At 37.9% G+C, this 21,664-nt stretch overlaps 1 protein-coding gene across 4 annotated transcripts in view; it reads right to left on the bottom strand.

Annotated features, from left to right (window-relative positions):
* The window catches only part of CDK19 (cyclin dependent kinase 19), a 92,193-nt gene that overhangs the window by 53,919 nt on the left and 16,610 nt on the right, over nt 1-21,664 (bottom strand). For 3 of the 4 annotated variants that reach the window (XR_015697074.1, XM_087718646.1, XM_087718647.1), the window contains exon 3: nt 11,241-11,316. Coding sequence is in view for 3 of the 4 variants with exons in the window: in XM_087718646.1 (XP_087574772.1) it covers nt 11,241-11,316 (76 nt within the window). In the remaining variant the exon portion in view is untranslated. Of the gene's footprint in view, nt 1-11,240; nt 11,317-19,472; nt 19,534-21,664 lie in introns of all 4 variants that reach the window. The other variant, XM_087718648.1, reaches the window with a different exon arrangement.

Raw genomic sequence — 21,664 nt, 5'->3', positions numbered from 1 at the left:
CAACATATTCTCATTTAAGATAAAACAACGGACAGAGAGAGAATAAATCTTTGTCACAGAAGTATTAAAAAGCTCAGAGTTTTATCTATTTGACATAAATTTGTAGTTGATTAATAGGCAGAAGCTATTTTTAAATCAGAGAAACTGTCAATACAATTTGCTTTTTAGATCATTGATTTTGCTGGGGTATTAAAAAGGAGTAAAAAAACAAAGATTAAGATAGATCCTCTTTGAATATATTGAATATATTGAATATATTATAACAATTATTTTATTTATTTCATTACCTACAAAATTAAAATACAGAAATGTCTGCATATTAACTACATTAGTATATTGATCACCTATTGCTTTTACTTTATGGCCTTGTTTAAACCCAATAACCCTTCCTCTACAACATCTGCTTGTGGGAATATCTTGTTGGCTTCTATTTTACTATGCTACTTGCCAAGTCACATAACATAGTGCAAAAGAAAATGAACTGCTGCAAGCCAGTCTCCACCCATTTCACCTAAGCAACTCTTAGAAGCAAAATCTAGATGATATTACAGTGTCTGGGGAGGAAAGGCCTGTGCCACCTGCCAAGTCAACTTAATGACACAGAGAAGGAGAATGGTTTTGCAAAATTTTAACAGCAGCAAAACTTGGAGAGGGATAATCTGGGAAGCAACTTTGCTAACTTACTCCCTTGGAAGATAAAAATACAATACACAGCTTATAAGATTTGTAAAAATGTAGTTAAATGCACCTAGTAATGGATACAGCTTCTAAAAACCTAACTTATAGGTGTCTAATTTGTAGGTTTCTAAGAGAGAAACGATTCATCCCAAAATCATATGCTTTTTTACAGCTTTGTTTTTGAGATTATTGGAGGTACAAGACTATTTTGTAAAACCATTAATTACCGCCATCCTTTAAAAAAAAAAATTGGATGCTAAGGATGCTAAGTTATGCAGTTGCATATCTAGCTCAAATCAAATCTCAATGAGTATCAGAATTAATAAGACAAATTGTCCTACCAATTAAGAATAGCTATCCACTGCCAAGAAGAGCAAACAATATTTAGGATTTGAAACTCATGGATTATATACCGGTAATAATAAATTGGTTCTTGTTTTTTGTGTATTGTTTTTGAGAGAAGTCTCCTTTGGCCACAATTGCTCATGTCACGTAACACCCTCATTTGGTAATAAGCATTTTGAAAAGCAATTGTTCTATAAAAAATTTCACTTCGGAAAACGTTCTGGCACTGCTAAACAGCATTCTTCTTAAACAAAAGCATTGCAAGTGATTTTTTAAAAGGATTATACTATGCCTAAAATAAAGGAAACGAAACAATTAGCATTGTGTCTTTTATTCTATGGAGTCTCAGAAAGATTAGAAATACGTTTCTAACAACTTCTACTGATAGATGGATGGCAGTTATATATCCTATCCCCAACTGATACATTTCTAGTCCAAAGATTAAATACATCACGTATTCCTAGATTAACAGTGTAGTGGAGATGGGCAATGTAAACATTTATGGTAATAAATAAATAAAATCAACATTTACTTGCTGCTAAATTAAATCAATGTATTTGAATGCACATACTAGGTAAAATAATAGTGAACTATTATTTTAAGGGAGTAAGAATTATAAGCAACATTTCACATTCATACATTTTTCTATACCAGTTGAAACTCTACTCTACAAAAGTTAATGGCCAGAAGTTATGCTTTCTCAACAAGAGATGAGTTATTTTACCTGATATGGAACTACCACAGAATATGCCCTATCTAGGAAGGCATTTCAGGGGGACTTGCCCCCGTTTGACAAAATAAAATAACCAACCATTCCGAAACACCAAGGAGCACTAACTTTAGTTTTTAATTCTTTATCCATAAATTCTTTATGACCAAAGATTATCCACTAGTGGAGAAGGTCTCACTGAATCCAGAAATCATGCTGTGTTATACTGTGCTTCTATTAGGATATAAGGCCCATTTCAAAATCCCAAATTGGTTAAGTACTCAGGCAATTTTGATTTGAGGTATTTGACAATTATTTCAGACAATATAATGCATTTCCTTGAATATGGAAAAAATGTTATAGTATTTGCAAAACTCAAGACTCCCTGATCATCTTGACGACATCTTGATATTATGTTTTCATTTTATTTTGTCTGAAACAGAAATTGTTTACTTACTTTCTTATCTTTCAGAATTCAGGTCAGGGAATCTAATAAAAATCTTCCAGCAGCCTCAGCATATGTTACAATTCTCACTAAAAGTTAAAATAACCAACTATTTAAATATTTGAAGAACATTAAAACAGAAGAGTCAGTCATAATGGTGTAGTATTTAAGATAACACCATAAAAACCAAGAAACTATGAATTCTGGTCCTGTCTTAGGCATGAAGCCAGCTGGGTAATATTGGGTCAGTCACTTTCTTAGGAAGAAAACAATGGCAAACCACTTCTGAAATCTTGCCAAGAAAACTGCACTGACTAGTCTATGCAATCATCAGAAATCAACAGTAACCTCAATACACACATGCACACATGTACAAAAACTATTTTAGGATTCCATCTTCATTATATTGATACAAATGAAAGAGTCTCTTTACTTAGTCTCCAAACTACTTGTTTATTATACTTAGAATTCAAAAATTAATAAGATGTAAAAGAAGCCTCTCTCTTAGAACCAGTAACTGTGAGTTCTCAAGTGACAATGAATTCACATAAATGATATCTTGCTTATGCAGAAATTACCTGGAACCTTCCAGAGTCTGGGAAGCTTGATGGGACATCAATCCATTCTATACGTGTCCTAAGAGAGAGCACCCAGTCACCCTTTAGTTCCCAGAATAATCACAACAGTGTACAAACCAATCACTACATGATACCAAACTTAGAACAGGAAGCAGGTAATTGAATTCAAAAAGCACTTTAACAATCATAATAATCGGCACATAGCTAATTCTTCATTATAGTATTGGCAGCCCTACAAGCTACACCATAAATCCATACTGGTCATGACTACTTTTATTGTAGCAGTTATAGTAACAGAATCTTACATATCTGACAGTGTTATTCCACCACCACTTTATTGCTATACGAACTAGGAAGGATCTTCTGAGAAGCTTACTCAAGTTAGCTTCTTGATCTGGCTCAAGCTCTTCTTATCTCATGCTAGCATTTCCATTTGTTTTTCAAGGCTCCCTATTCCTTCCACAAGTACCTACGATTCACCAAAATGGGTGAATTTTTATACAATTCTGTATAGCTCATCAATATAAACTGGTCCACCCAGATGTGATCCATTCTCAAGCATTCAAACAGCCCTGACTACTGATAATAATTCAAGCTTCTTAATGGGACATTTCCATGGACAAATTCCATGGGTTTGGAAACTCCATGAATGATATTAAGCACAGTGGAGCTAAATCAATTTTCAGGTATTGTATTAGGTTACCACTGTTATGAAAGCAGAAGAGAAAAATGAAATTCCTGTCAGCATGTCATCTAACAAGTTCAATATCCAGAATTTCTTGTAGAAGTAGGAATGCAGGCTAATCTGTATCATTTGATACTGAGTGAAGGTACTGTGCCTCTAGAATAAGGTGACCAGATTTTAACATTGGTAAAGCGGGACACCATTGACCGGGGGGGGGGGTGTTCTTGATCAAAAATTTGGTCTATGGTCATAAGAAACTCCACGTAGGTTAAAGACAAAGTATTTCTCCATTATCTACACCGGCCGCTCCTCCCTTTGCGGTCTCCCTTTGTGGGAAGCTCAGCTGCATCACGGTGCGGTTCCCCGCACGGTGCTGGCTTGACTCGCATCCCAAAGCCACCCTGCTTGGACTGGGAAAGCAAACACTGATAAAAGGACAAGGCATCCCCCCCACTCATTTAAAAGTTTCCTTCCCTTTTCTCCCTTCTCTCGCCAGGCCGACGGTGACGACCTGAGACCCAAGAACAAAGGCGACTCCCAGTGGCTTTCCGCACACTCCCTGGCCCTGGGCTTCTCCCTAAGAGCGTAACATCCCCTGCACGCAAGCAAGGCGCTGAACGAGGCCAGGCCGTCGTTCGTTCGCCCGAGAGCTTCCCTTCCCTTCATTCACCCCTGGCCCCGGTCAGATGGGAAAGAACCAGTCTTAATCCACCTGGCCATGGGAATCCCCAAGAGGAAAAGGAAGAGAAAGGGGAGGGAAAGCACTTTGCATGTGCTCAGAAGTGCCATCTACGCTTCCGCAGAGCTTTCGAAGTGGAACCCCGGGCAGAAAAGCTCTCTCTCTCTCTCTCTCTCTCTCTCTCTCTCTCTCGCTCCCTCCCTCCCTCCCTACCTCCCCTGGAGAAGCGACGGAAGGAGGCGTGGGGCTGGTTTGCAATTGTGCATGGGAGTCAAAGGGGAAGGAAAGAGCCAAAGGATAAGTTTTCAGGACGCGGAACAATTCGGCAAGTGGGGTGGGGGGACGATGCCTAAGATGTCCAGAAACATCCTCCCCCACAGCCCAGGTAATAGTAATCGCCGGCATATTTACCCTGAAATCATCCCCACCGACTCCATTGTTTCTCCTAAAAGAAGGAACAAGCCCGCTTCTGGATTCTGACAAAGGCATCAGAGCAGGTCGGGGAAGGACCAAACAGCCCAGTCTGTGACAGCGTTACTCTTAAAAAAAAAGATTTGGGAAGTCTTCGCAGCCTTATTTGGATCATTCCAGCCCGCCAGGGTTACTCTCTGGTCTAACAACGTCTTATGGGGAACTCCTGAAACCTGGTTTTAATCAGGAAAGCGGCTTCCATCCCTGAGGCAGAAATGGTTCCGGGTCAGCAAAAGCAGTAGCCGACCTGTCGCGCTTGGGGGATGTGGAGCTTTGGAGAAGCCGGCGAAAGGGACAGTCTGGGGAACTCTGGTGGCTCTCCCAGATTGAGGCCAGGGAAGGGGTGCGTGCATGTGCAGAGATGGAGCTCTGGTGTCTCCCGCCATTCCCTAGCTTTTTAAAAAAAAATCAGGACTTTTTTAAAACACTGCGGGACAAATTGTTCAAAATCGGGACTGTCCCGCCAAAAGCGGGATGTCTGGTCACTATACTCTAGAATACGCATCAAAGCATGCTAAGCAATGTAATGTCTGTGGCTAATGCAATGACAGGGTGGGTCAAGAACAGATTTTGAGGACCAAGTACTGAGTACTGCCGGATGGAACATTTTAATCAAGTGTTTCCAAGAACATGGAAGAAAAAACAGAAAACCTCGTATACAGCAGAATAAAAAAAAGGTGGCAACAAAATCTGGAAGGCTCAAATGACAACAGAGAATAACACCCTGGAGAAAACTTTCCACTATGCTACCATGGTAATTAAAAAGGAACCCAAGGTCAACAAGAACTGTGTGCTAGAAAAACATGTTCAGGAAATTCAACACATAGTCTTTAGCACATGAGAACTGTGTGTGGGGATATATTGCCACAATATTATCTTCACTTAACCAACCTTATATTAACATCTTTATAATCCATAATATGGGCACTGGAAATACTATCTGGTATAAAGTTCATTTTTTATAATGTTCACTGTATAACAAAAACTTATTTGTATAGGATGAATTGACAATAAAGTTTTAATATGGAAATTAAAGTTATCCAGATCAGAAACTAACATCATGATAGTCATGTGTTTGCACATGATCTATGCTACTGACTGAAAATCTGATAAAACCCTGTTCTATAATCTGCTATTTTGACATTTTCTGTTTTTGAAAACTATTTCTGCCATATTTAAGGAACTTTTAAAATTACCTATCTCAAACCATGCATAAAACATATTATAACACAAAGTTTGATAAATGTATGGAACATTACGAGAAAAATATTACATCCAATAATCTCATTGTTATTCTCTTTTTAAATGCTTTTCATGTCAGAGATAGGTATAAGTAAAAGTTCAAATACATATGCAGATGTGTCTATTTAAACTCCATGAACAGACTAAACACATATCAAGAACTACTTGGAAAAGGATAGTAGATGTCATGGTTTACATACTTACAAATTGCTGGAAGAATAAAAAATGACCTTAAAAATGAGAGAGGGCTTTTAAGAAAAATGAAAGGATTTGAAATGGTCATAAACAAATAAGACCACCTAGTAGGGCACATATATAAACTCTCTCAGATATGACACGGAGATAGAAATAATAAAGGTTGCATGACAAGATGGATGCACAACTTTAAAGAAATAGTTGCCACACAACAATGGGAAGAACTGAAAAATTACAAGAAAAAAATACATAGCAAAATTCAGAGAAATTTAAAAATAAATTTTGAAATTGAACCACAATTCTTTTTACCAGGCATAATTCTAAAATATTCCATCAAAAATATCACAGTCCACTAAGATACATGTTTAAGGCAGCAAAGATAGCTTTAGCACAATATTGGAAAAGAAATACGTTACTAAAGGTAGCAGATTGGGAACTTAAAACTTGAGAATATGCAGTGATTGGTTAGGGTATAGTATCATGATTCTGGATGCGACCTAGGGTCTTGGAGGGAAAAGCAAGAAGGGAACTTGGTCTAATGGGGAGACAGACGGACGGACAGAGAGGAATATTTTGATGTTGGTAGGCAAAAGAAAATATGATAGGAGATAGCAGCAGGCCACTAATGGGGAAGATAAGTTTGGTGTTTACTACTAATTCCATCCTCCAGCTTCCTCAAGTGAGCCCCAGAGACTGTAAGATTATTGGTGATCCTGGCTTCCAGCTGTTGCTAATGCTGCTTAACACTACCTTGTTCTTATTGTTTATTTTTACGACAACTTTTCAAAATATGTATTTGGTCAACTGAAAGTGGTAACATACCTACAGTTGCAAGAAAAAGTATGTGAACCCCTTGGGATTATGTGGAGTTTTGAATGAATTGGTCATAAAATGTGCTCTGAACTTCATCTAAGTCACAACAATAGAAAAACACAATTTGCTGAAAATAATACTACACAAACATTAGATGTTGCCATGGTTTAATTGCACATAACATGTAAACATTCACAAAGCATACAAGTAAGTCAACACAAAAATGGCTTCAACAGCACAGAATACACCCTCTGGAGTGGCCCAGTCAGAGTCCTGACCTCAACCCGATTGAAATGCTGTGGCATGACCTTAAGAGAGTGATTCACACCAGACATCCCAAGAATATTGCTACACTGAAACAGTTTTGTGAAGAGGAGTGGTCCACAATTACTCCAGATCGTTGTGCAGGTCTGATCTGCAACTACAAGAAACGTTTGGTTGAGGTTATTGCTGCCAAAGGAGGGTCAACCAGTTATTAAGTCCAAGGGTTGACATACTTTTTCCTCCCTGCACTGTGAATGTTTACATGTTATGTGCAATTAAACCATGGCAACATCTAATGTTTGTGTAGTATTATTTTCAGCAGACTGTGTTTTTCTATTGTTGTGACTTAGATGAAGTTCAGAGCACATTTTATGACCAATTCATGCAAAACTCCATGTAATCCCAAGGGGTTCACATACTTTTTCTTGTAACTGTAATTCTTGTGCCTCCTATTTTCCTCACATCAACAATCCTGTGAAATGTTTTGAACTGAGAGTGACTAGTCCAAAGTTACCCAGTTAGCTTTCACATCAAGGGAGGCCTAGAATTCACAATCTTTTGATTTCTAAGCCAACCTCTTAAATCACAATGCTAATCGGGTGCTCTGTAAGTTAGCCTGTAATAAGTCTCTTCGCATTCAAGATCAAAGATGAGAGGACTGACCTGGCAAGTATAATCAGAACACAGATAGCACTGAGGGATATGTAGCCTTTTGGAGATGTGCCCACCTTTGTATCAAATGTGGCACCAACTAGAATCCTAAAGTAGTGATGGTAAAGTGGCTATTGTTTCAGAGGGGCTACTCTAAAAGTAGCTGGATGTGAACCCAGTTTGTGAAGCTGGCCTCTAGGAAACTGATTAAAGAATGCTGCTATACCAGCTACTAGATGCCATGGTAGAGCTAGTAATGGAGCATCCCAAATTTTGTTCCGTTTCCAATCTCCTTCTTTTGTTTCTTTGTACTCAAGCTGTAGCTTCAGAGGGCCTTGAAGGAAATGGATTATGTGAGTTCTCATCAAGTTTCAGGCCTCAGTAGAATACTCATTCATTGTTGATGACTTTATTCTTTATGATTATGACCGAAATGGGATGAGAGGGGTACGGTCTGTCCATCCTGGACCTTTCTTATCTCTTGATAGCTTTCTAAAGAATCAATCCTGGTATTCTTCTGAACTGACTCAGAAGGCTGGGAATGGCAGGCATAGTATTCTCACATTTCCTTTAGGATTGGTTACAGTCAGTATTGGTTATGGGGCGGGGAGGTCTGGTTTTAAGGTTTTACTTGGAAACGTGCTGTAGGACTCAATGCTCTCCTCTCTATTTATTATTTATATGAAGTCACAGGTCATCCAATGGCAACATGCCGAAGTTATATATACTCAATTGTGGGATTCTGAATGGAAATAGACTGAAGCACAATCTTAGCAAGACAGAGTGCCTGTGGACACTGAGATTACCTGAAGCTGGAGATCTTTCATGTTTAGTTCTGAGTAGGATTGGACTACCCAGCTGGAAATAGTTTGCAATTTGTGGGTCCTCTTGTGTTTATGGCTCTTACCTGGGCTAGGAGAGCCTTTGCATAAATCTTCTGTGCCTGATCCTGAATCAGGAGTCCCTGCTCAGTCACTCCTGCATTTGTAATATACAAATATTACATAGGACTATACATAGGAGTGTGGTTGAAGGTCAGAAGCTACAGATGGTTCAGCAGATAGCAGCATGCGTAGTTATGTATATATTCTACTTCAGTGTTGCCACATATCACCCTATAAAATAGGATTCCCCTTGAGATTTAGATGGTCCCAACTCTGCTGGCCTTTATAAAGGCTCTGAAGATTTGGCTCTTTCCTCAAGCATTGAGGCTGTAAATGAGTCATCAATTCATGTTAGTTGGGTTATGTGAATGATTGTTTACAGTGCTAAATTCATTTCTTTGCCACTTTTTTATTTTGGATATAGTTTTTTTGATGTTTTAAATTGTCAGCCGCCAGCATCACTTGGTGGACAGCCATATATAATTGTTTGATTGGATAAGATAGACAACCATGCTGATATGATGTAGCATAATTATATAATATAATATTCTCTATTTCTTAAACAGATATCTCATGAAGTCCATATTTCCTATCAAACAGTCAAGAAACAGCAATCTATAGTTTTGCTGTGTACAGTAATGGCTTTTTCAATGATACCTTCCAGACTATAACTCCCAACCCATATGGAGAACTTTAGATGGAGGAGAGCTAATCCAACTATCCCCACAATTCTATAAACCCTAGAAAAAGTTATTTGTATACCATTTTAGGTTTTTTTTACAAAAAATCTTAGGACTGGTTAACACATCACTTGTTAATTATTACAGAGTGAGATTTTGCTGAAATGAAATCAGGTCCACAAATGCTGATGCATTGTTATTCTTTAATTGCATTAAAGATTCAGTGTCTATTCTATTTGTTAGATTCATGCAACAGACTAACCAAATGCTTTATCAGAAAGTTATATACATGTATAACATACCATATTTTTTTGCACTATAAGACGCTCCAGACCATAAGATGCATCTAGCTTTTGGGGAGGAAAACAAGAAAAAAAATCTGCCTCTGCCTCCTAACAATTTGCCTCCTTACAGCAAACAGCAAACAGCCTGGTCAGCTTCAGCACAGTCTGATTTAGCACGAGCAGCTAATTGGTGATTGTATCGGACTCCCGGAATACCGCCGATCAGCTGTTCCAGGTTGTGGGGATCATTGCGTGCCTCATTTTCGGGCTGTGCACATCCTGTTTTTGGGCCACTCCAGGTGGCGATAGGTGGCGATCTCTGCCGTCTGGAACGGCTGAAAACAGGACACGCAGAGGCTGAAAATAGGGCAAGAGGAGGTGGCTGCAATGGGCAGCAGCGATCCTCGCAGCCTGGAACAGCTGATCAATGGTATTCCGGGAGGTCGATTCAACCGCAAATCAGCTGATCGTGCTAAATCAGGCTGTACTGAAGTGGACCAGGCTGTTTGTTGTTTGTTGCAAGGAGGCAAATTGCTGGGAGGAAGAGACTGAAGACCCGCGAGTGGGCAGGGCTTCGGCAACATTCACTGTATAAGATACACAGACATTTCCACCCACTTTTTTGGGGGGGGGTGCGTCTTATAGTGCGAAAAATACTGTATTTGTCATAGATTTAATATTACAGAGCATTTTGCACCCCATTAAATGCACTATATGTTAATACACTCAACTGCAAATAATCAAGTGGTGCAAATAAAACAGTGCACCTAAACAGTAAATCCTTGATTTAGTAGACTTCTGATTTAATAGTTAAAATTTACTTCCAGACATCATCCCAAAATAACAATGTCTATTTGTATTCAGAATAATCCAGACATTTTATAAATATTATATCATTTATCAATTTACATTTGTGTAATGACAGCATTACACAAACAATAAAAATGCATGCAAATTATGTAAATTACAGCAGACCCTTAACAGACCCTTACATCTTCCATTAATTAGGAGTTATGGAAGTTTTAGAATTTTAAAATTAGAATTAATCTAATTATTTTTAAGTATCTTTTAAATGTGGATTACTGTCTGTATGGTATCTTTTAAATTTGAATTTAAAATATACCATGTTATTTAGGTATAGATGTCAAATGTGACATTTGAACCAAGTATATTCAAATTTATGGAGTCTTTTAAAGTTGACATTTAGCAGAACAATTAAAACTTAACATGGCACAATTCAGCTAGTTTCCCTCTAGAAATGTTAGGTTCTACTGGCTGATAAAGGATGGGCTTGATTTCAGCAATACTCTTTCCCTTTTCATCCATTCTGACTTCATCCATTATGCACATTCTTAACTAGTCCAGAGCGGCATTGAAGTATATATCATAGTTTATAATGGAGAAATTAAGTCTCCCCTTCTCTGCTGAAATAGGAACAGAGGAAGCTGCCTTACATATTAATTTGGATTGTTGCTCCAACTAGCCTAGCAATTTCTCAATTAAATGCCAAGTATTGCAGATGGAACTTTCTGCAGAGAAAGCAGAATGCACTGCACTACAGCTTTCCCCTGATGGAAACTAGTTGGATTCTCCCCAATGCTGTTAATTGTAGAAAGAGTTTTGTCGTGTTCACTTACTGCTATTTCTCTACATGCCGACATGGATATTCCTGTGCCTTCAATCTGTTTCAGTGCATATTCCTTTTCGTCTTTTCTGCAATAAAAAAGGGGATTATACAGGACTTATTTACACTTGAAACATATAACAAGACTTGTACACTTAATCTCTATTCTCTTATAACAGACTAATTGATGGTACAGTGCAGTTAATGATTCATCCTATTTTTCCATAACCAATTATCACTTTGACAGGCAGCTGTTCAATAGGCAAAAACAACAACAACAATAAAGTGAACACTGTGATCTAATGAGAATACCTGATTTTCAAGTGATAACTTTTAAAATATCCTCCTAATTAAAGATGTGGGAAAACACAGTGAGATGGCAATGTTGGCAAGGGTGGAGCAAAACTAAGTGTAGGAAAGAATAGTTGCCCTGAATAAGACATCATTGCCAAGAGAGTGGCAATTAGCACTCTATCAGTACCCATTGACATAATGAAACAGGTTATAACAGGTTGTTTTTATCCATTTAGCTGTGTCCACCTCTTGGCAACTTTATAGGCAAGTGCTCTTTATGCTACCCTGTCAAGCACAGGTTCTTTCAGTTGTTCGATATTGGTCTTTATATCAGCTTTGGTACAAAGTGATACAGAGTGAAATCAATTTTTAAAAAAAGTTTTTAAAAGTAGTGCAGTTATAGCTACTGTATATCTAATTACTCTAATGCTGAACTTCTACATCTAGAAATTCTATGTTACTGGCATCATTAATTTTAAAAAATCAGGTACCAAACAGATAAGACAGATCCATACCTAAGATATAGCACATAAACAGAAAAGTACAAAATCTTGAGTCAGATGAAAAATTGATACAATATTGCACAACTTTCTATGTAAATTTATTAGACGTTTCCACTCCCCCAGTATTTAGGAAAATAGTAAAATGCATCCCTTTTTCCTGTGTAATTATTAATTATTTTAAAGAATGCTTTTTAGGAGTTGTGGTGGTGCAGGGGCGAGAATGTAGAAAGTCTGGTAAATTTAATGGTAATTTTATTTTCAATTAATGGTGCATAAAAATTCAATATGCATAATGACATAATTTTAAGCAAAATCGATATTCAAAATCTCTACAAACTGACATGTATTAATTTAAAAAATATTGTATGTAGGTCTCTCTCACACACACACACATATACACACACATTTTAAATCTATACTATAAAATCTTGTTTGCTAAAATTTACTTTGCTTTTTTCCACCAAATAAAACATAAATATTATTTTTAAAAATAATATACATAATTTGAAAATCAAATAGCAAGAATAATACAAGCAATTCTTGTAAAAGAAACTATACAGATATCATAGATGAAATTAAATTGCTCCCAAAAGGCTCATGTATTATGCAAGAATACAATGATGAAAACAATGACCAAATTCTGTACAGTATTCCAAAATATTATTCTACTCAGTCACTGATTTTCCATAAATCCATTCAACATTAGTTCAAAAACAGTCATTTAATATTTTTTTTCATTTTCTGGCAGGCTCCTACTAAGCTAGTATTAAATTTCTAAATTTAATTAATACATAATATAGCTGCCATTAACAGAACTGTATTGGCATATGTAACATTCTCAGAGTTACATTTTTTAATATAATTAAGTAGACATAGAGGAATAGTTTGTATCTGTAGTTTAAACATTATCTTATTTAACCTCAACATCAACTTTTAAAAACTTTATTCCTCTGTTGCATTATCTTGTATCATGTATCTGACTTTGGGAACTTGACTATGCCAAAGGTTTTCCAACACACTGTCATAAATATTACACACATCTTTGATACCAGCATACTATTTTTATTCTCTGCTAACTGCTATTAAAATTTGAGGCATTCTGTTAAAAATGTACTGTATATAAAGAAACTTAAATAGTTATTTCACTTGGCTTAACTGCAAAGATCTATAACCCCATGTACATTTCATATTATCTTTATTAGGAACACTGATTTTAGTCATAAAATATTTTTATTGATTTAATACCAATCAAAACCCATGCCTCATATTAATTCGTTTTGTTGGTCTATATAACAATTTATTGGTATAACAGAGTATGCTAGATATCTATTATATTTCTAAAAGGTTTTACATTGTTTAATTTAAAAACAATATAATGTTATGCACTTTCATATTTGTTGTGACATTAATGTATCAAGAAAGTTTAGATTTGATAAGAAAGCAACTTTGTGAAAATGTTCAGCCTCTATCTCAAAAAAAATCTTTCCATATCTTCAGTTTTTCCAGAAATTTGATGTTGCGACTAATGCAGAATTGTATTCATTTCTCAAGATCCATAAGGAGTTTGTTGACTTCTGCTTTGGCATGGCCTCTGAAAACATAGCTATGATTCACGGAATCTAAGAAACGTTGAAGGTTTGCCAGAACAATTGCTGACATTTTTTCCCTTTTAGTTTTGAAATGAACTTGGCTGGAGGCAAGACTATGGTTTTTATGTAGCTGACAAGCTGGAGGCAAACAAATGTCTAATTAAAAATAAATGTACCACCCATGTTTGCATGCACTCTTTAAAGAAGACAATCAAATTGCATTGGCACACATAGAAAAAGGTACCAATTATTAGATATTAAGGTAAAATGTCAGTACAAGTAGTTCTTGTTTAGCGACTGCTTTGTTTAATGACTGTTTGCAGTAATGAAGATGATGAAAAAGTAATTTTACAATCAAGCATTGTATTTATGATCCTCACAGATCTGTAAAGGAAATTAAAGATGAGCATAAGCATAAGCACAGTTCTGGTTTCACTTAGAAACCACTTCACTTAACAACTCAGTTGCTGGTCCTAATTGTGGTCTCTAAACAAAAATTACCTCTTTATATCTACGCACTAGCATATTTTTAAAATAATATTCCAGAAGCAATGTTTAAATCCAATTATTTCCAAATATTTTGGAGAAATATGTAATGATGTTTATAAAATACAATAAAAAGAATCTCTCTTCCCTCCTGAAGTTTTCTCGTAACCAGAACAATATTTTTCTAAACAGAAAGGAAAAGTTTATGTTCTTTTTTTAAAAAAAATCATCCTGCCTAGCAGATCAATAGTTGTTAAAGTATCTAGCAAATTTTATCTTTGCAATCACCTTTTATGAACCTTGAAATCTAATTTTCTGGTCTAGTTAAAAATCAGTTTGGGGATACTAAATCTAATATTAGTAGTATTTCTTATAATTTTAATCTATTTACAGAATTCCATTTACTATATTCATTTTCTAAAAATGCATCATCTAGGGATAACAATAAAAAAAGGATTAGCAAGCTGATTTTTTTTGTTTATTATTATTAAATTTATACACTATCCATCCCACTACCCAAAGTGACTGAGTGATTTACAGTGCCATAAAATCATAAACATAAAAGCATTAAAATTAACAATTAAATGAAGACTAAAAACCATGAGCATGAATGATACAAGGGTGGGGTCATATTTATCATATCACTCCACCAACTACTTCCAGTATAGCATACCCCCATCAGTGCCCTAAGCCAACCAGCAGATCCAGGTTTTAAGGCCCTTCTAGAAGGCGAAGAGACTACTGGCAGATCTCACCTTTGGGAAAAAGATGTTCCAGAGGGCAGGGGCTGCAGTGGAAATGGCTCTTCTCTGGAAACAGGGCTAGTCAAATTCCTTGACCGAAACAAGCCCCTTTAGGCGGAATGAGTGTGGCAGGCCAATCACATTGGGTAAGATATTTCCTCTGATAATCTGATTCCATGCCATGAATGGCTTTAAAGGTGATAACTTTAAAATACCTCATCCTGTGGTGTCAGATGATCTCACCCAGCAGCTTCACATAGAAGTTAAAAAGGAGCAGAAAGAGTATCAAGCCCTATGGCATACCACAAAGGAGCAGCCTTGGGATGAACCTTGGAGTCCATATCAACACTGACTGGGACCAGCCTTGGATAAAGGAGCCATATCAGTGCAAGACTGCATTGCCTAGCTCCAAATCCCACAATAGATACAATAGTCAATATATCAAAAGCCTCTGTGAGGTCAAGGAGGGAGAGGATGGATGCACTAATTCCCATCCATTACTTGCCAGAGATCCTCTATAAGTGCAACCAGTGCTGCTTCTGCCCCATAATCAGGCCTGAAATGGGACTGAAATGGATTCAGATAATCTATTTTTTCCAGGGCTCTCTGGAGCTATAGTACAACCACATTTCCAGCAACTTCCCCAAAAAAGGAAGGTGAGAGACTGGAAAAAATTGTCCAGATAGATAAGGTCCAATAATGTTTTCTTAAGACAGGAAAGACCAAGGCCTCCTCAACTGGCATTGATGCTGTCTGGAGCCACTTGGAAATCACTATCCTGGAAGTTTTAACCAGCCAGGGGGAACATGGATCTAAAAAGACACCATTCTTTTGCAAGAATCTACCCTCACAGAAAACTACCATATTTTAGAATTGAAATAGAATTTTAAATACAGATTTTAATTTTTGTTAAGCAACTGATTAAATTGCAGATGACAAACTATTATTAAAATCAAGTATAACTGACCATGATGGTTATCCACAGAATCATGGTTTTATCTGGGGAAAAATACCTTGCTCCACTCACAGAAATTCCACGCAGATAATAAGTAACCAACTGTGTTATAAGCAAAATATTATCTTTTATAACTGGGATATTTTTTTTGCTGAATATGCATATTTCTTTAAATGACTGCACTATTCTTTTGATGCCTTGTTGTATTTGTATTTTGTATTTGTATTTAACTTTATTTGTATGCCGCCCTTTTCCCTGAGGGGACTCAGGGCGGCTCACAATTCAGGGGGAGGGAAGGACAAAACAAGTTATACACATGAAGACAATACATCGTTAAAAAGCACAACAGTCATACTATTCGGGTGGGGTTGAAGTCTTTAGCCCCAGGCTTGTCGGGACAGCCAGGTTTTAAGGGCTACGCGGAAGGTCTGGAGGGTGGTGAGGGTACGAATCTCCACAGGGAGTTCGTTCCATAGGGTCGGAGCAGCCACCGAGAAGGCTCTCCTCCGGGTAGTTGCCAGTCGACATTGACCGGCTGATGGAATTCGGAGGAGGCCTAATCTATGGGATCTTATTGGCCTAGTGGAAGTAATTGGCAGTAGGCAGTCTCTCAAGTACCCAAGGAGTGCCCTGTAACTCCTTGCTCTGGATGTTCTGCACAGTTGCAGCTTGGGGAGTAGAAACAGCAAATAGGCAGGGACACTGATCTAGTTGCTAAGTTGAATGATTAAATAGGAAACTATTTTTTTGCAACTATTTTTACTACTTTTTTCTATCCCTCAGGTTTCATTTTATTTTCTCATATTAAAATCTTGAAAAAGAATTACTCCACCTCTCCTCTTCATCTGTTGAACACTAGAAATGGAAATGATCTGCCACCAAACCAAGAAAGCTTCTTTTGACAGAGCTCTAGCTTCCAGCATACTTTAACCTAAGAATTAAAGGATATTGTTTTTAGAGGTTGGAACAGAGGATTAGCCTTATTAACAGAAAGTTATCCTAGCATGAGCATCTAGATTCTAGACAAAAGGAAGCTAGTTTAAACTAAATCTGTAATAAACCTTAAATGAAAACAAAGTCCCAAAATCTGTGTCAGGAACACATATTAGGATCTTCATTTTACCCAAGTTGTATCAATTTGGACAAGTGATATCCCAAAGGTGCTTTGTAGTTCTATGCCAGGCAGGGTATTCCGAGATAAAAAAACCCAGCTATGTGGGTTATTGCAATCCAGGTGCGCCTTTTCACATTATACTGTAGCACTCAACCCTACAACCCATTTTACTAGAAAACAATAGATTTTGATAACATTTATTTGAAACAACACAGTTCCCAGTTCAGCTCAGGTAATAACAATTTATTTGCCTTTTCTGACTTAAATTGGGTTATCTGAGTGCATGTAACTTGATATGATATTCAAGAGTGCTGTCCTGTAGACCATTACAATATGGATTGGGGAAGTTAAGGGGGAAAAAGGGGGTCTGAGGAGCCTGTCTTAAGGGCAGAGAATTCATCTAAAAGAACCTCTGGTTTACATTCAGTTCTTCTAAACTTCTAATAAGGTTGTTCAGTCACATGCTATTATTGCAACCCTAAAATAATTTCCTGCTGAGAGTGCCACCTCTGAAGCCAATTCTATTCTTGTCAGGAAAAGGAATTCCTAAAATGAATGACTTCAGCCTTCTTGCAGATATAATGCGCACTGAAAATTGTTACACAGTATGGAGCAGTAAGAATTCTTAACAGAACTGAAACCACATAAGAACCATCTTTATTTTGCAATTCTGCAGAATATTTTTCTCCATACACTTTACTTACTTAGGCACAGATACAGTACAATTCAGCAGCAAGACAAAGAGAGATGATGCATATCTGAGCACCTAGAATCACCATAAAAGATAAGTTCCCTGTACTTGTTCCAAAGGAAATAAAGCACATTTATATTTATAGTTCTCCTTTACCTCAGGAAATAAAATTCAATAAAATTCAATTCATTCAAACCATCTGTGTATATGCAGTGATATTCTACATGCAACTATCCTATGTTCTGCCCTGCATAATTATTTAACATTTTTCTTACATGTGAATGGTATTCATCCAATAATGACACCAAATTTCAAGTCGCCTTAAAATGTCCCAGTTCAAACACTATCATGAGCAGCCACTCTTCATTATTGTCCATAAAAAGCCATAGTAGCACAGTGGTTAGAGTGGAGTACTGCAGGCTACTTCTGCTGACTGCCAGCTGACTGCAATTTGGCAGTTCAAATCTCACCAGCCTCAAGGCTGACTCAGCCTTTCATCCTTTCAAAGTGGATAAAATGAGGACCCAAATTGTTAGGGGCAATATGCTGACTCTGCAAACTGCTTAGAGAGGGATGTAAAGCACTGTAAAGCGGTATATACAGTAAGTCTAAGTGCTATTGCTAAATTTCTTTATATAGCCTAAGTCGTATCAATCTTTAATTGCAATTACTGTATTTTTCGGAGTATAAGACGCACCAAGATTTTGAAGAGGCAAATTTTAAAAAAAAGTTTTTACACTCTGCAGACCTCCCAAAAACAGCCTATTTTCACCAATACGGGCCCCCTTTTTGTCAAAAAAGGGCACGCATAGCCTTTAGGATGCTTGTAGATTGCTCCTGGGGGCTGGGGGGGCAAAAACAAGCAAAAAACGGCCCATTTTCCCCTCATTTCTGCCCTCCCCAACCCCCAGGAACACTCTGGAAGCATCCTAAAAACTTTACATGGCCATTGGTGAAAAAGGGGCAGGGTTTCGGGAGGCCAAAAAATGCTGCATTCAGTGTATAAGACGCACCCAGATTTTCACCGTCTTTTTTGAAGGAAAAAGATGTGTCTTATACTCCGAAAAATACAGTACTGCAGTAGAAGCAGACCCATAGCAGCTGTTGAAACTAAAACATTATCACTGAGGAAAAGAATATTTATTTCCATTTGTTTCTGATGAGTTTATGTAAAGCAAAAGTCTCAAATATCTGACTTCAAGGATGATGTAAAAGAGATTATCACCAAATTCTCTATCAAATCTCACACTGCAATAAATAGAGGGTTTGAAATTAAATATTACACAAATTTTCTCACTTCCGAGTTAAGAAAAAGATTTAAGTGCTAACAAAGTGTAAGGAATTAAAGAGTCTAATAAATTATGCAAACTTAAGTCGCACAGAGTAAGATAACCAATATAACATATATTTATTGTGCAGAACTTCAGCTTTTATTTAGGCTGGTTTCATGCATCATGCTAAACCATATGTTTGATTTTAGTTTAACTTGTTATATGGTTCCAGAATGCCTCAGATAAATATCCACCCAGAAATAAGCAGCAGGCAATTATATATGCATGTGAAAATACATCAGAAATGTCTGTCTTCCCCTACTCCCTTCATTTCTGCCCCTTTATTCCTACTGTTACCAGTGGACCCTTGTAGAATGGAATGCAGAGGTAGAGTAGACACCAACGAAAGGGCCATCTTAATTTCATGGATTATATGAGCAGCTCAAACAGGCAGTCTAATGACATGATTGGCCATTAAGCAGGATCCCAATGTTATACATGTATTTATTTTTCACCTTCAAGGACTGCACAGTACTATGTCAGTGCACACTCGCACGCAGGCACACATTATGATGCCAGAAGGCAGCACTCCTCTTTACCTTCTGCTGAATATCTTGCTACCTCCAAGGCTTGAAGTCCATATACGAAACCCATTGGAATCTATGAACACAGCAGAAGTAAAAGGCAGAAATTTATGTAGATATACAGGATTCACACCTCAGAACTCAGCAGTACCTAGTATCTAGATACCCATGGAGCCAGTCTTTAATAAGCAGACACACTATCTGGAATCAAGATCATTGCCAAACTGAATCCTCTTTAATAGTTGAAAAGTTGTCAAGGGAACAAATAAGCAAACATGGTTCTCTTCTTCTGATATATCCTAAGTTGGAAATAGTCAATCTTAAAAAAGTGAAAGCCATTTGAAAAACACTTTGCATTCTATGGCATACACTAAGTCTGCTCTTTCGTCTGACAGTTAATTCTGGTTACGCACATTTTACAACTATAACTTTTAAAATTAAATGCTTACAGAAGCAGAAATAGGATGAGAACCTTTCTTTTGAACCACCTTCAACTCAGTGGAAAACCACAACTATTATTTGTTATCCAGCCTAGCACTGCTGATTCACACACTGCACAAAATCATCATGAACAATCTGATTTGTGCTTTTGAAAGTAAACACAAATACTTATTTTAAAAAAATGCTTTTCATTAATATCTGGGCATATCCTTATAGTATGAGGGAAATAATCTTCATTGAAGGAGGTATTTCAAAATCTTTGCCATTTAACACAAGAAAAGGTTACAACACCCAGCACAGGATTCATCAGTCACTTTGAGACAGGAAAAAACTCCATAGCTGTTGCTTCAAGAGAAAGTGGGGATTGCATGATGCTAAAATATTACGATGAAAACGTTTAAGAAAAATGTATATCCTAGAGGCATTAAATACAAATTAAAAGTTTATCTGTAGGGAAGGAATAAAGAGTAATAAAGCTAACTTGCCATCAGTGATGCAGGTACCATACAAATTTATATATATTTATATATATATTTATGTATGTATGTATGTATGTATGTATGTATGTATGTATGTATGTATGTATGTAGTGTCACAACCCCTGGTATGCTCAAATATGGGAGGAAGTAGACCATTGGTTCTTACCTGAAGGGTCCTTCTCTGCACACTGCGGGAGAGTCCAAGAATGGTTATTATCACAGTCTGCTTGCCCTGGACTGAGAAGTCTTTTCCCTGGCCACGCCTCCTGCGTGGTCACGTCTCTCCAGAAAAAATGGAAGTAGTCAAGTCCGTGAGGATGTCGCAATAAGGTAGAGTACAAGACCGTGAAGGTGTCCTGCTAAGAGACAAGATCAAGTCCAGAGGACACATAAGTCACAATTCAGAAACACTAGAAGATGGCACTATCACCCCCGGGACAGCTGGGTGGGTTGGACTCTCCCGCAGTGTGCAGAGAAGGACCCTTCAGGTAAGAACCAATGGTCTTTCTCCTGCACACTGCTCAGAGAGTCCAAGAATGGGACATACCCAAGTTACTGTCCATCAGGGCGGGTAGAAGAGCTGTCCCGGGTCTCATCCGTCTGAACCACTGCCTGTAACACCCTCCTGCCAAAGGCCGCCTCAGCGGAGGCGAAGGCATCCAGCTTGTAGTGCCTGACGAACGGGGAAGGTGAAGACCATGCTGCCGCCCGACAGATCTCCTCGATTGAGGCCTGGGCAGCCCAGGCTGCGGAGGTGGCGGCACTTCTTGTTGAGTGGGCCGTGATATTTCGAGGGACCGTCTTGGCCAGACTTTCATAAGCGGAGGCGATGCAAGCCCTGAGCCAGCGCCCCACGGTGGAAGAGGAGACCTTCTTGCCCAGAGAACCAGGTTGAAAGGAGATGAACAAGGCCTCAGACTGCCGAAACTCCGACGTTCGATGAAGGTAGGTCTTCAGGGCTCGCCTAACGTCCAAGGTATGCCACGAGCGCTCCCGAGGATGGGAAGGACGGGGACAGAAGCTAGGGAGAATGACCTCCTGTGTTCTATGAAAAAGTGAATTGACCTTCGGAATGAAAGAGGGATCAAGTCGCAAGACGACCCTGTCGGGATGGACGATGCAGAGGTCCTGACGCATCGACAGGGCCGCCAGCTCGGAGATGCGACGTGCCGATGTGATAGCAATCAAAAAGGCTGTCTTCAGCGTCAGATGGCGAAGAGAAATAGAGCTGATAGGCTCGAAGGGTGGTGCGGTGAGTGCCTGGAGTACTACGGACAGCTGCCATGA

This window comes from Thamnophis sirtalis, unplaced genomic scaffold (assembly GCF_051295495.1).
Source record: "Thamnophis sirtalis isolate CommonGarterSnake01/CBP01778 unplaced genomic scaffold, rThaSir2_p1.2 scaffold_6, whole genome shotgun sequence".
Classification (NCBI taxonomy): Eukaryota; Metazoa; Chordata; class Lepidosauria; order Squamata; family Natricidae; genus Thamnophis; species Thamnophis sirtalis.
This window is presented reverse-complemented; position numbering and strand designations above follow the sequence as displayed.